General features: G+C 36.0%; 1 protein-coding gene across 1 annotated transcript in view; it reads right to left on the reverse strand.

Annotated features, from left to right (window-relative positions):
* Window positions 1-4,972: 4,972 nt before the first annotated feature.
* GABRA2 (gamma-aminobutyric acid type A receptor subunit alpha2) overlaps window positions 4,973-15,675 on the reverse strand; it is a 44,016-nt gene continuing 33,313 nt past the window's right edge. Inside the window, exons 9-10 of the mRNA XM_053458420.1 lie at window positions 7,572-7,774; window positions 4,973-5,520 (exon numbers count right to left, since the gene is read on the reverse strand). Of these exons, the coding sequence (XP_053314395.1) occupies window positions 5,227-5,520; window positions 7,572-7,774 (497 nt within the window). The 3' untranslated portion in view covers window positions 4,973-5,226. The remainder of the gene's footprint in view (window positions 5,521-7,571; window positions 7,775-15,675) is intronic.

Below are 15,675 nucleotides of genomic sequence, written 5' to 3' on the forward strand. Positions count from 1 at the left end.
TCACACTAGGCTCAAAATAAATTTAAGAACATCTAGACTTGGAAGTAGTAAGAATACTTACTAAAAGAATACTTAACCTTTCAATATATGTACATTCTCTTTTAGATATTGGTCAATACATTATATAACCAAAGAGTATATTCCAGCACAGTAACGGAACAGTAACTGTGACACTCATAAAAAATGCTTCTGTTCTATTGGCCAACACTAGGGTAGGGGACACTGAAAGTTTAAGTATAGGCAATTAAAAAATTGCTGCATTTTTCCCTCTTAGCATCTTCTTTTGATCCATTTTTTTATATGTTTAGAATTATAGCCTAGTATTAATGAACATTTATTTTCCTCTTCAAAATGTACCAAATTACTATTTTACATCTTTTAATATAAAGAAAATATATTGACATTGGGCAAAGAAGTGTAAAACTCACTACAATTCATGTAAGAGAACAGTATTTTTTCACGTGTGAGTTTTCAAACCTATTAATACATAGATACCCATCTATTTTTTACCCTTTAGTTACAGTAATTTATTCTAGGGTTAAGGTTAACTTCACTCCTATTATTTGTATCACAACTCAATTTGTTAATTTCCATATAATTAGAAGCTATTATCTCATGTATTACTCTATATATTCGGTTTATAGCTTTATAGTATATCTCCTAGGAATTTATTTTGCTTATAAAGAAGGAGTAGAACACCAAGTGTTAAAAAAAATATATACAATGTATTGTGTCAAATTCATTTTGTTTTAGGACAACATGATAATGATTAAACTGTGTATATACATATATATATATATACAAAGCGCAAAACAATGTTTAATATTCGTTCTTCACTAGCAAAAAAAAACTTAAATTTTCTATAACACGGCATTAACATCCCTACCTCCCCACATACATGCAGTATATATATATATATATATATATATATATATATATATATATATATATATATATATATGTACACACACAAAACACCTATTCTATGCTATTATTTATGTTATAATGTATAAGTCTAGCAGCTAATAATGCTTATTTGGCTTCATAGTCTATGTGCATATTAAATATATATATGTGTGTCAGAATTGCATTTCTCACTAGACACAAAGTGAATGAAGAGAGTAACACTGAGGATTGCAATTGTAAGCTAAGGGCATTTGCAGGGCCGGCCCTACAATGGAGCCGACTGGGGCAATTGCCCCAGGCGGCACTTTTGAAGGGGCGGCACTTTGGAGGAGAGAGAGGGGCGCCGAGTGGTTTTCGCTTACCCGCTCGGCGCCCCTCTCTCCTCCGCGGCGAGTCTCCCTGTTCGGTCTCGGTGCCGGCTTGTAATGCTGAGCGCCGGAAGTGGCGTCAATTTCCGGCGCTCGGCATTACAAGCCGGCACCGTGGCAGAGCAGGGAGACTCGCCGCAGGACTGTTTAAACGTAAGTACTTTTAAACGGGGGGGGGTAAGGGTAGATAATGGCGTCGCCCCAGGCGGCATTAAGTCTTGGGCCGGCCCTGGGCATTTGGCATGTAGGCTTCTTTCTACATATATCTATCAAGATGTAAAGTTAATACATGTAGGACACATGCAGGACTTATTATAGGTACATGTAACCAGGTGACTCTACCTACCTGCGACATCTGTTCCTTGGGTCAGCTTAACTACCACCATAGTCTGTTGAGGGTCTATGTATCTGCAGACCATGGAGGAGGCATTGGTGGAGAGGTCTGGCCCAGTAGTTGCAGAGACTTTGAACTTCACTCAGGTACAGTTGGGCACAAGCACCTTTATGTTGAAATACGCCCTTCATACTCTTCTTTCATCACTAGTCAAAATAATCAAACTGTTTTTTTTTCCTTTTTTTAAAAAAAACAAAAACAAATGTAAAACTAGCTATTTTATGCCAGTACCTGACTATTAAAACATTATGGAGTATGGATATATACAAGTTGGGTATATAAAGCTACAACTGGGAAAACACTTTGGAATGGTGGAAATTCTTCAAACACGGCTGGACAGAATCAAGAAGCATGCTGCGGACACAACATTACACAATCCTGCAGTAATGGCAAATCAGCTAGCACTGCATAAGAGTAAAACAGAATACAGACTGCAACACAACGAAAGCTGTGAGTCTGTGTAACTGGTTTGCACTGGATGGAGTAAGAGTGCGCGTAAGGTGGAAGAGAGTTGCCGGCTGTACTTTCCCCTAGGGACCAAAGGGTGCCAGGCCTCTCCTGCAGAACTCTTGGTTGGTATGATGAAGAGAACTAATACCAAATAAACAATGAACTTTAATTGCAATACTTTAACTTAAAAAAAATACTGCTTTTTATGTAAAATAACTAATTCAATCTTAAAACAACCTAAATCTTATTTCCACTAGTACAAATTAAGCTAAATTAAAATATCTGCTTTTACCATATCACAATCAACATTACAAACAGCTTTTTTTTTTTTTTTTAAACAAAAATTATATGGAAAAAATGCAGAAGGGATATTTACATTGTATCTACTATTTAAACACTTAACAATATACATACATATTAAACAAGTTTGTATGGCACAAGCTATTCAGTACATCCCTAGATCTATTATGAGTGACATGATGCATAACATTCAGAAGGGGTCATAATAAATTGGAATAACAAATACATTTTTCAGTTATGATAGAGGTCACAGTAAACTCTAGAGGAGAACTTTGTACTTGCAAACCTCCAGTTGAACTATAATGCTCTAAATTAGTTTATTCTTTGAATTTCATGTTTGCATGATCATGAATGAATGGTGTACAACAATGTAAGCTTAAGGTAAAACTGGGTTATATGATCTAATGACTGCAATACACTGCAAATCAACTAAATTTGCCCTTGCTGACACGACATCAATATATATATGCTACTTGCCGGAGATTATTGCTTACCATCATATATGCATATTATATTGCACACACACTACAATGGAAGATCCAGATTCAATGTAGGTGTTCTGTTTGTCAAGATATATACATATCAAAATAAATATTTCTATATTTCTATGTGATAAAGTGCTCAGCTTGGCGTAACCTATGTGCCTCACATTTGGTAATAAGGAATAATTAATACCCTTTACATCTCGTGCTGTGTTGCCTAAGTTATACATTCTTTGCTTTCAGGCTTAATAGAAAAAACTCTGTAATTAAATGTATTTGTGACCTTGGCGTTCACATTTTCATGCAATGGATACTTTTAAGGTAAAGTAACAAAGTAACGAACTATGCTTACACCTCATTCTGCTACTTTATTAAATAATCAGAAATATGTACAGCCTTGACAAATGTTCATAAAATGCAGCGCTATATTGTACTGAAATACGGTAAAAAAAATGCAATGCAAAGAACACCGTACAGCTACAATGTTTTCACATAAAAGAGAAAAGCTAGCAATTATCTGTTAATGTACAATTTCAGCTATTAGGAGGATTTGCAATAAAGTGCCACTAGCTTGAAACCGTTTTTGTGTTAATAAGAATGTAGGGCAAAGAGGCACCGTAATGCTTTGGAGTGTCAGATATGAGAACGTGCGCTGTAGGGAAAGCACTATTCATGTCTCTGAAACTCAAAGTGTAACTCTATTATAATAGTTTAAAGTGTGGGATTGTAATTGTGGGTTTGGGCATTAAATTATACTCCTTAATGTCTATATTTGGGTAAACATGTATGAAAAAATCATGATAAAAATGCTGTTATGTAAATTACAATTTTAAAGGGGCATTGCCACCTATCAGATTATCTCTGGGTCTAATTGATGCAGCTAGATCACTGAAAGTGTGTTGCATCTTCCCACTTAGACTTCCATTCCATTTCCATGTTTATTGACGAATTATGGAAAATAAAGGGAAATGTGCATAAAATGCTCTTGCATCGTTAGAATGTAATTCTTAAAAGCAGATCAGAACGGATATGGAATATTAAATATGCATAATATCAACACAAGTGACAGATCATTTTTAGCAGTGGATCCAAAGAGATCTTGTCTGGCCACACAAGATAGGGCACTGAGTCTGGGCCTATATTTCAGCTGTATTACTGAACTGATGAGCTGAATTTTCTGATGTTTGGTTATAGTCAGGCTCTGGAATCAAATATTATCTTTTCTCAGACATGACAGCTCCCCTTTAATGCTCTTTCAATCCCCTTTGAAATTTTAAATCCACAGAGTAAAATCTGGGTTAATAAGTAAAGTGACGTTCACTGCTAAATCCACAACAATTCGTCGGAAATTTTCAAAAAAAACGTATCAATACAACACCACAATTAATTGAAAATGACTTCATTATGGTTTAAAAATAATATTTAAAAAGAGGGAAAAAATAATTGTAAAATAGATCTACATAAAAGGCTATGAAAATGAATGCAAAAGAAATAGAGACAGTCATGTCAGATGATCGTATAACTAAGTAAAGAGTTGGGGTTTTTTTTACAAAATGAATAGAAACATGAAAAAATATCTTTTTCATCTGGTTTTCAGCAAAATGTCAATTTATATGTATAAACCGCATACAGATCCTAATTATAAGAAGGTGACAATAACCTTTTGAGTTGTGTAATATATTGCATTGCAATATTTATCATATGGGTTTCTGGCACAACAAATAGGACATAAGAGGGCAGGATTATAGATCATTAAATAACAGAAGCAGATCTTAGCAAATACGAAAACAGGTGTATACGGCATACAAGTTTCCCTGATTTGTTGAATTGTCACCATATACCAAAGCGATTAGTCTATTGCACAAAAACAAAAATGCACTTTACATTTAAAAAGAAATGAGACGAATTGATAACCTTTAATTTATACGTGAAATATATGCTGCAATTATGAAATTAGAAATACTTGTTTTTTTTTATACACAGCATATTGCATTGTCATAAAAAAGATTGGAATTCTAAATAACAAAATAGGGTTCCACCCCCCCCCCAAAAAAAAACAATGTACTAGCAAATTTGTTTTCTGTTAACGTTAACCACTCTTTGTAAAGTACATGAAAACCTTAGTCCAAAGTGAAAGTACATTGTCGACAAGTTTTTATATTACATGAGAACTAGCTATTCAAAGCTGGTTTTAGTTAACAGAGCTTCTTCCCACTAGAGGTACTTACTGTACATATTGAATCACACACCAGTACTTATTATTAGCCATACTAAAACAATCTATCCATGTTTGAAGATGCTAATAATATGTTAGCAGGTGTTTGTTTTACTTGGACAGGACAAGCCCTTCTATGGCAAGTTCCCTATTCAAATAGGTGGCCCAGTATACCAAGTTAAATGTGCCGAATAAAAGTGGGAACACTATTCTAGACATTCTGTCGATTTTACTAACGCTGTTAAATGTTTTCTTTGCTTCCTGTGGTTTGGCTTTGTTGGCATCTGCTGTAGCGCTTTTTGATATTGTTGGAAGAGCGGAATCCTTTGTGATGTTGGGAGCGTAATTTGCTACTGCCACGGCATAAGCATTGTTTTTCTTAATTACAGACGCTTTTTCTTTTTTCTAGGAGATAAGGAAAAACTTGGTTAAAATAAAACTGTCAGTTGCTTTATTTACCAAGAATGTATATAAAACAGGGTCTATTAAGCAGTTGTCATGGTATCACATTTACTATTCTTCTTCAGTGGGGACTTTCTTATATAATGTTTTAATACTTAAAATCCCTTTAAAAATAACAGTTTTCTGTTTAAAAATAGTCATATTTTAAAGGCCGTAATATCTCTGACAGCTACATATTAGCTATAAGTATGTGTTTTACTATTTTATCTTAATAGAACTTAATGCACAAAAACACTAAGCCCTTATCACATTCCCTCACAAATGGATATTATATCATTATCACTACTTCTCCCAATCAGCCCTGTGTGGTGTAAGACAAAATTAATTTGGGCACTGCTAGGTTTAAGCTAATTTTGGTTTTGAAAACAACGGGGACTGAACAATACGCCAAAAGGCTCTGGACTCGAGTAAGGTGGGAGTTAATATTCAGAGCAATCATCATTGATGCCTTCCCTACACTAAGGCAATGACAAGAGGCAGCATTCATTTATTTGAGAACTGGTATTTTATAATTTAATAATAGTTAGAATGTTAAATAAAACACGCTACGTTACTAATAACATTAGCAAAAAATAACTACAGCAGTATCACTGTATACCAATACTAAGCTGATGAATAATTTCTACAAAAAATGGCGTTACAATTTCCCAGTTTACTCACTGAATCTTTGTAGATTGGCAAAAAAACAGGCTTAAGCATACAAAAAACCTCTAGTTATCCAATATAAATTAAGACCAAAATATCTGTGTGGCTTTGTGACAGTTAACTTACAGGTGTGAAACTTGCTCATCCTATTTTAACTGATTAAAACTCCACAAACTATGTTTCTTCTACTGTTGTTTCCCAGATGGGAAATGTTGTCAAGTTCCAGCTCAATTTTAAGCCATCCCAAGATACTCACAACCAGCAGGGCATTAGATCTGAAGTACTTTCTATTTGATAAGAGCGGGAACTTAAATTAGAAATTCTTGGTTTGCTTTCATTGCCTGCAGCACTGAAAATCAGCATTCCTGTGCTTTTCGGTTGTTTCTTGAATGCTGTTAACAAACTCAATTCACAAACTTGCCTGCAGATTTGTTTTGTTTCAGAAACTCAAAGTAATAAAAGAAAGATGTTTAGACCTAGTCTATGCTGCTCAGGAGAAGTGCTATTACTGCAGTCTGGAACTGCTTAACCTGATAGGGAAAGCAAAATAAAATGTACTTATGCTAATGTGAATATATCTAAAACATGGACACAAGGTAGACAGGAGCACTGCACCAAAGCTCCTGTGGGTACCTTTTCAACCCCGTACTAACAATTTAAGGGGCAGCTCTATCAGATGTCTGGTAACTGAGGTGCCTATAAAGTTCATGTAACACGGATCACTTAAACCTGGCGTAGAAGCTGCACAGACTGCAGAGAGGTAACAAATAGGGGGAGCATAAATGTAACTGTAAATGGTGAGAGAGGGTTTGTGCATGTACAGTATATGTTTGTGTAAGGTATTAATATGTGTTAGTGAATGCTGTTAGAGTGAGTATGGTTTTAGAGAGTGTATTTGTGTAAGTTTAAGTGTATGGTGTTAGAGCGAGTTTTTGTGCGAGTCTATAATATTAATTTGTGTGTTACTGTATAGTATTAGAGTGTGGGTGTCAGTGTGCGTTAGCATGAGTGTTTGGTGCGAGCATGTGTATGCATGTTCCTGTATTATGTTAGTGTGTGTGTGTATATGTCAGTATAAGTATAAGTATGTGTGATCATGCCTTAGTGTATGGTGTCAACATAAGTGTATGAATCAGGGCATGGTGAGTGTGAGAGGTGAGCCTAGGGTTAGTGATGTCTAAGAGAGGGGAAGAGAGGGGGAGAAAGTGTGTTTGTACATGTGAGTGTATGTTGTTAGCGTGAATAGGTGTTAGAGTAAGTTAGCATATGTTAGTTACGGGCAGTAACTAAATTCATAGAATACATTCACATAGATATTAGAGTTGTATTCAAAAAACACATTTTCTTACCTTGTCATTGACAACACTTTTCCCATCCCAAGCCCATCCTCTTTTAGTAAAGTAATTGACAGTGGCGAATTCTATCAATGCTGAAAACACAAAAGCATAGCAAACAGCAATGAACCAATCCATCGCTGTAGCATATGCTACTTTTGGAAGAGAGTTTCTAGCGCTGATGCTAAGTGTCGTCATTGTAAGAACAGTGGTAACACCTAGAGAAAAACAAAAATACAATACAATATTTTAAATGTGAAATCTCTGTTATTTTATAAATAACAAGTCAAAAGGTTTTTTGAATGGGGTATATCTAAAATTATGGAGATGTTTAATTTTAAACACAATAGTCTGGAATATAAAACTGGCCTATAACTGGGTGCATATTAATATGGTGTAGAATTGGGCCCACTATTTCCACTTAAGGCTGTGGGACCAGTGTTCTTGTTGACCATCCTTTCATGCATGGGTTATTTTTAAATAGATTCATTGTCCATCTTGCCTACATTCAAATGTTTAGCTAAAAATTTTTTACGTAGATATAATATGAATTTAATCATTATCCAGCTATTTATTAATGTGGTTAAAATATTGAAAGTATAAAAACAAACCTATTACTACCTCTTACCCATATTTATATCATATGACATTAGCAAAGTGGTGGGGCTCACAAACCAACCACAGACCTTATTTATGCATGGCCTTGTTGGCTGAAGTAAGAAAAAGGGAGGGTGGAGCTCTGTACAGAGGGGTTCCAAGAAGTATTTAGCTGTGCGTTGTTGTGTACCTTTTCTACTCTACTTGTTCTTTCTTGAATAATGGTATGTATAATATATCAGTTTTAGTTCTCACACAAAACATTGAGAGATTCGTCAGCCCCACACACACTTTTTAATGACGGCCAATCAAACTATAAAAGCTTTTGAGGTTGTCAAAGGATTGAGTACAATACTATTTGCTCTGTATACATTATGCATTTTCACAGCATTAATGCCTCTGCATATATCAGGAAAAAAATTGGGACTTTGCATTCCACAAGTAAGTAGAACAGGGTATTATAACATGACCCAGAATGACAAAATGTGACATTATGTCTGGTTCAGTGCATCCTTTGACAATGGACACAATTAATTACTATGCTGTGAACTTTCAGGATACAACATCTGCCGTACTGCAGTGAATCTCAACAGATCATGATTAATTCATAGGGCGTTTACCATACAGCAAATCCCCTGGATCGACAGGAATGTAAATATATGGCACATTTTGACCCAATCTGTTTTGAATATGATTTGTAGAATTCTGAAAATACTCACCTCAGAGACTCTTGATTTATATTGAGCAGCTTTCTCAAATGTGTCCTCCGGCTGAGAAAAGCACCTACCTATCCCGTCATAGATATGTTATCAAAAATAACCCGAGCATTTGCTTATTTTAATTCAAATTGTATTATTGAAATAATTCTCCACTGACAGCTTGAAAGAAGCACTGATAGATTCATGATGACACAATAAGTAACAATAAGTAATAGAAACTTAACAATCATCTCTAAAAGGGCCCTTCTTGCGACTAATATATATATATATATATATATATATATATATATACACACACACACACACACACGCACCGGTATATATTCTTCCGCATCAGACATTACTGCTGCTTGCAGTTCTTAACAATTGGACCCGTGTATTTAAGGCTTACTAAAAATGCTAACTGAAATCTATTCTAATGATTAGAATAATCTATTCCACTTCAATAGCATCCATTTAATGATTATCAAGCTGTTTATTTGGTTAATATCTTGCAAGTGTAAAAACAAACCCATTACTATTACTACCTCTTACCCATATCTGTTAGGGTGCTGACAACAGCCTTTTTTTGTTATAGGGTTGTATTCATAAATGCCAGAAAAACATAAGGCAGTAAGGCTTACAAAACCAAAAAAAGGGAAAGACTCAAGCGAACATCGGAAGATATGAGACCACAAAACCTATAGTCCCCCACACCCTCATTAAAACTGTCTAACCCATTGGTTTGAAACAGTACTAACAAATGTTTTCAACAACATATAAAAAAACATTTGTTCTACAAACAATATATACTATATTTGCATTCATACAGAAGCACTGGAAATTCTTTACCTTAATATAATTTGATATATAGTTCATACTTTACTGGATAACTTTATTATTACATTAGTTTGCATTTGTAGATGTCTTTTATTCACTTTTTTACTTATTTCAACATTCACGTTCCTCTTGAACAATTAAGCCTTTCTTTCTGTGCTTTGTATCTGTCAATGCAATCCCCGTTGCCTAGCAATGGGGCATATAGATATGTAATAGAAGAAGCGGCATTCTAATTATTATTTCCCCTGCAACTTGCCATCTAGATTATATTCCACGAAGTATTTTAGATTCCCAGTCCATCTGTGAGTCATGCACCGATATATTTAGCTCTTCAATCTTCTCCATTTCTGTGCTATCTACCTTTAAACATCTAATTGTACTTTTTTCCCCTCAATATGTTTTTCCTAAACATCTAATTGTACTTTTTTCCCTAGATACCACACCATCATTTAGTTTCCCTAATACATTAAACTCAAAAATCATAGGTGAACGCATTGTCATGAAAACTGAATGATAATGATGTGACTATGTACACATAGACAACCAACCTTAGATTGTTTTAAAACATACACATAGCTAACATATAATATAAGGCTGTTTGTGGGTCCTTTTAAGTCTGTGGGAATATACTTTATTTGAATTCTTCTCAACATGCCACAGTACCACTTTTAGGCATTATACTATACTATTTGGCATGCCACTTATATTTATCATTTCCCAGAATAATGGGATACAAAATACATATGGAACATAGACAAAGAAGACTGATTCCGCTTCCCTGGTTCCATTGATGACGTGAATTACTGCAACTTTCATCCCACTAAGCATTGTACCAGTTTGGCCTTTAATTTACAACACTGCACTGAAAATAACTGTTATTTTATCAATTTTGCCTTTCTGGACAAAACACTCTGTTCCTTTCTTATCTGTGTTTATTGTAAAACTTTCCTGTGTTCTTAATTTCTTTGACTTGAGTAAGGGTATCTGTGATACATTTTAGTGTGATAGATGGATTTCCCCTTTGGATTACCTGCCCTGTAAAGTACAAGTACATGTATTCTAAATGGAGCATCTGAACATTCTCTCTTAATGGACCATTAAGCTCTCCAAATGTACAGCATAGCAGAATATTGAAGTAGACATTGATGTCCATATTGGAGTTAATGGTTGCACAAAATATACCGTACCTAATGAAATTAAGCTTGGTCTTATTAATGTATTTTTATGTGCACTGTTACCAAAACAAGCTTTCATTCAAATCCTTGTAAAGCAAATCTGATGGAGTTGTGAAATTCTAGAAAATGAATTACACCATCCGATATATATGTTATGAGAAGTGCTTGTACAGATTTCAGACTAGGCGGCTAAAGAGGGTGACTGAAATGACAATAGTAACTACTTACTAAAGCAGGAGGTGGCAGGTAAGCAGTTGAAACCACATCCCTTCATGCTATCTTTTACGTGGAGAAAAAGGGACAGATGCCCCGGGTCCAGTCATTATTGGGGTGCCCAAAGCAGCTTCCCATTGAGCCACAAAGAATTCTGGTGCCCGCCACATAGACCACTGGAAAATGATAACCTGCCCTCTTGGTCTCTTTCAAGGTAACTTTCTAAGAATGCCGGAAAGTGATGTCATTTCCTGGCGCGCAGTGCAGTGAAGGTGTGACATTCTGCCCTGGTTTCCTGGCTCCTGTATTGTGCATTCAGGTTTTTGGACTGTTCCTAGTTCAGCCTCTAGTGGCCGCTCTGCCTATGTTTCTGCTCTCCTCCTACTGTTGCCACCTGGCCTCGTTACCTGCTGCCCTGCAGTATAAAGGGCTGTAGCTTCCTGCAAACTGGGCCTTGGCATTGTAGTAATAGGACTGTTTTGCCCTGGTCCTGTTCCTGAATTATTCCTGGCTTCCTTTTTGTTCCTGATTCTGTATTGCTCCTGCCTTCAGCCGTGCGAGTGGGCTTCTTGTCGTGTGCCCTGTAAGTGGGCTTCTTGTCGTGTGCCCTGCAAGTGGGCTTCCTGTCGTGTGCCCAGCCTGAGGGCTTCTAGCAGCATGTCCAGTCCTGTGCTCTGCCAGTGAGCTTCCAGTCGTGTGCCCTGCCGGTGGGCTTCTATTTCAGCATCAACCTTGCCAGTTCCAGTCCCGCACTTCTGTCTGCTGTGCCTGTCTACTTTGCACCATGAATCGCGGTGTACAAACAGACAACGCTATCCCTGCACCGAGGCACCTCGCTAACCTGCTTACCCAGTGTGTGACAGAAGGAGATAGCCAACTGCAAATAGCATGCAGGAGGACCTTAGAGGCAGTAAGTAGTGGTGGCGGCTTTTTCTGGGGAGCTGGTGGGGGTAGTTAAAGGATATCGTTAAGACTGAAGCAGAATAAAATGTAGAGAAGAAAAGAAAGGAAAATGAAATACAAGAGAGAAAAATGTGAGAGGGATTTGAAAAACACAAAAAGGAAGAGAAGTGATTTTCTACTTCTTCTTTTCTATCCTTTCTCTTGCTGAACTTTTTCTGCCTACTTCTTGCACATGACCCCTGCATTGAGTGCCACTCAGCCACATATAAAGCGCAAGGGGACCCCAAGCAACGTTGCCCAGGATCCAACCGATATTAAGATGGTTCTGCATCCCTTGCCACATTCTAACATTTCAAAAGTACTTTGGTGCAAATAGAAGTTGCTTCTGATAATGTGTCGTGAGAAATCACATGGAAAATCCATTATCTAAAGTATGATCTTTCTGCAATAGCACATGTTACTTAACACTATAATTATATAAAGAATGATTCCAATAATAAACTTATCCTGGAAATCCTACAGCACCTACGCAAACATTTTCAGCATTTTGGTGTTTTGGGTTGTTTTTTTTGTGGGGGGTTTGTTTTGTTTTTTTAAATTACTGTACTTTACATATTGGGAGTTCCGTTTGCTAACTAGTAAGCAGACTTATATGTATTTTAATCAACACAGCCATAAAATGGGGTGTATTTCTAATAGCCAAGGATTAGTTGCATCATTTATAAAACATTAATATATGCACAAGAATACATAGATTTTTACTTTTATTTTTGCTGCTGAATTATCTTCAGTAATTGCAATATTTCTCTAAACCATTTTATGTAAAAAAAATTCCTGAAAAGTCATTATTGAGTTTGGCAGATTTAAATTAGCATTATAGAATTCCTTATTAAAATATTCCATGTGTATTTATTCCACAGATATATGCCACACAAGCATGTGCCTTAATCTCGCTATCTAATAAGGTCCAAAAAATGTAATTTCAATCTGAATGTACCAAGCATTTGTATAATAAACCTTTAGTGTTTATTGTATTTCTTTTTTTTTTGTGAAAGGAAGTATCAATTTCTACAGGTCACCTGTACAGCATCTACCATTCTCTCAGTACAGTAAACTTCACAAATTGTTTTGACTTGCGCAAAACTTTTGAAGTATAGTCTAATGGTTGGTTATGGCATTCTGTTATCTACAGCTATGTATAAATCTGAAGCAAGCAGGTATTTTTTAAGTTACAAGAAAGCCTAGAATGTATTCGTACCGTCTAAGAGTCACTCTAATGGAGTCACTCTAATGTCAGACAAACATGGATTTGATTTTTGTTAACAGTTCTATTTTGTTGATGTATATTTGAAAATAAGTTGTTTTCATGCATGTTTTGCTCCTATCAGTGATCATGATAGATTTCCCACTATTACTGGATCATGTCAAATAAGCATTATCACATCATATGCATTACTTTCAACTATAAATCTCCAACATTAACATGTAAATTATGTTGCCTTTTGGCTATTTGTATTTACGTAGACCATTAGTTTCATGTTGTTGAATGCAGAAAACATGATTTATAAAATTGAGACAGATATATTGCTATTTGACATCTTTAAATGTATTTTCTGACACGTACATGTGTTTGTTATTACAGAATAAACCAATCAGAGCTATAGAAAATTCAATATCAGATGTGGTTATTGGATTATAGAAACAAAACAATTTGAATATGGATTTTTCTGAAAGCTGTTACTTCTATTATGCATCTTCCATCTACGATTTATTGAAGTTATGTACGTTCTCCTGTTTTTATATGAAATAGAATTGGACAAAAATATGAAAAACATTCACACTCAATAAAACAATTCCAGGCCAATGAACATATGAATGATTCAGAGGAGAACTGGTTGAAAGTGTTGTGGTCAGCTATTTGGCATCAACTCAACTTGCCGTGTTTGGAGGAGGAGGAATGCTGCCTATGACCCCAAGAACACCATCCCTACCATCAAACATGGAGGTGGAAACATTATGCTTTGAGGGGGTTCTCCTAAGGGGACAGGACAACTTTACAGCATCAAAGGGACGATGGATGGGGCCATGTACAGTCAAATCTTGGGTGAGAACCTCCTTCCCCCAGCCAGGGCATTAAAATGGGTCGTGGACGGGTATTCCAGCATGACAATGACCCCAAACACACGGCAAAGGCAACAAATGAGTGGCTCAAGAAGAAGCACATTAAGGCCCTGGAGTGCTCTAGCCAGTCTCCAGACCTTAATCCCGTAGAAAATCCGTGGAGGGAGCTGAAGGTTAGAGTTGCCAAACATCAGCCTCTAAAACTTAATGACTTGGAGAGGATCTGCAAAGAGGAGTGGGACAAAATCCCTCCTGAGATGTGTGCAAACCTGGTGGCCAACTACAAGAAATGTCTGACTTCTGTGATTGCCAACAAGGGTTTTGTCACCAAATACAAAGTCATGTTTTGCAAAGGGGTCAAATACTTATTTCACTGAGTTAAATGCAAATCAATTTTTAACTTATTTGAAATGCGTTATTCTGGATTTTTGTTGTTGTTGTCTGTATCTCACTGTTCAAATAAACCTACCATTAAAATTATAGACTGATCATGTCTTTGTCAGTGGGCTAACGTACAAAATCAGCAGGGGATCAAATAATTTTTTCCTTCATTGTATTTGTGTGTGGAAACATGCATGTGTAATTGTGTGTGTGTGTGTGTGTTTGTGTGCGAGCATGCATGCATAATTGTGAGTATGTGTGAGCATGCATGCGTAATTGTGTATGTGATAAAGGATTTCTAACTGTGTGAGAGCATGGATGTGTGATTCTGTGTGTGAATGTATGTGTAAGTGGGGTCTGATTGAGTGTGTGTTAGAATGAATGTGTATATGTATGTTAGTCAGTATGTGTGTGTGTGTAATTTGTATATTTGAGTGTGTTCATATGTGTGCCAGAATGTTTGTTGGAAGGGGGGGCGAGGGGCACAGACAAGTTGTTTGGGGGAAATGATGGCACATATCAGCTGTTGGGGGGCAGGGGTCCTGTGGTTTCTAGTTATGCCCCTGTATACAATGATGTGTTTAGGATATTATCCTTCTCCTTCCAGGCTTCAACATTCATACTTAGACCATAAAATCCTGGTTGAAGAGGTCACAGCCCAATCTAGGAGCATATTGCTAATGTACGATATACTCAAAAAGCCATTATATAGCTTCAGCAAATTACATTTTGCTAGTATTTCTCCTCTGAAACCATGTGTCATATAATGTGTACATTTCTATAGTAACCACATTTCCCTCCTTCAAAGGGCAAGCTATAAATATTAAAGCAATAGGTTTTTCAATATTATTTCACACTTCCAGAATCTGGTGAGCAGTAACAGAATGCAAATGATGGAAGAAAAAAAAAAAGAATAACGAGCTTCAGCAGTGTAGCAATACTCAATTATATTATACATATAGTTTCTACCCACCCTATTTGGTAATGTTTAAATAGAGTGCAACCATATTGAGATGATGATTAGTCATAAAAGCAGAAGGAGAAAATATGTTGTACATGAAAGCAAACCACATATGTCAAGACAAAAATGTGTATAAAGGTACATTTTGCAAATGTATTATAGTATATCCGATTAAATACAGTTATGTATAAATCTATATTTATATAGCGGAAAATTAATTATCAAGTGCT

This window comes from Spea bombifrons, chromosome 1 (genome assembly GCF_027358695.1).
Source record: "Spea bombifrons isolate aSpeBom1 chromosome 1, aSpeBom1.2.pri, whole genome shotgun sequence".
Classification (NCBI taxonomy): domain Eukaryota; kingdom Metazoa; phylum Chordata; class Amphibia; order Anura; family Pelobatidae; genus Spea; species Spea bombifrons.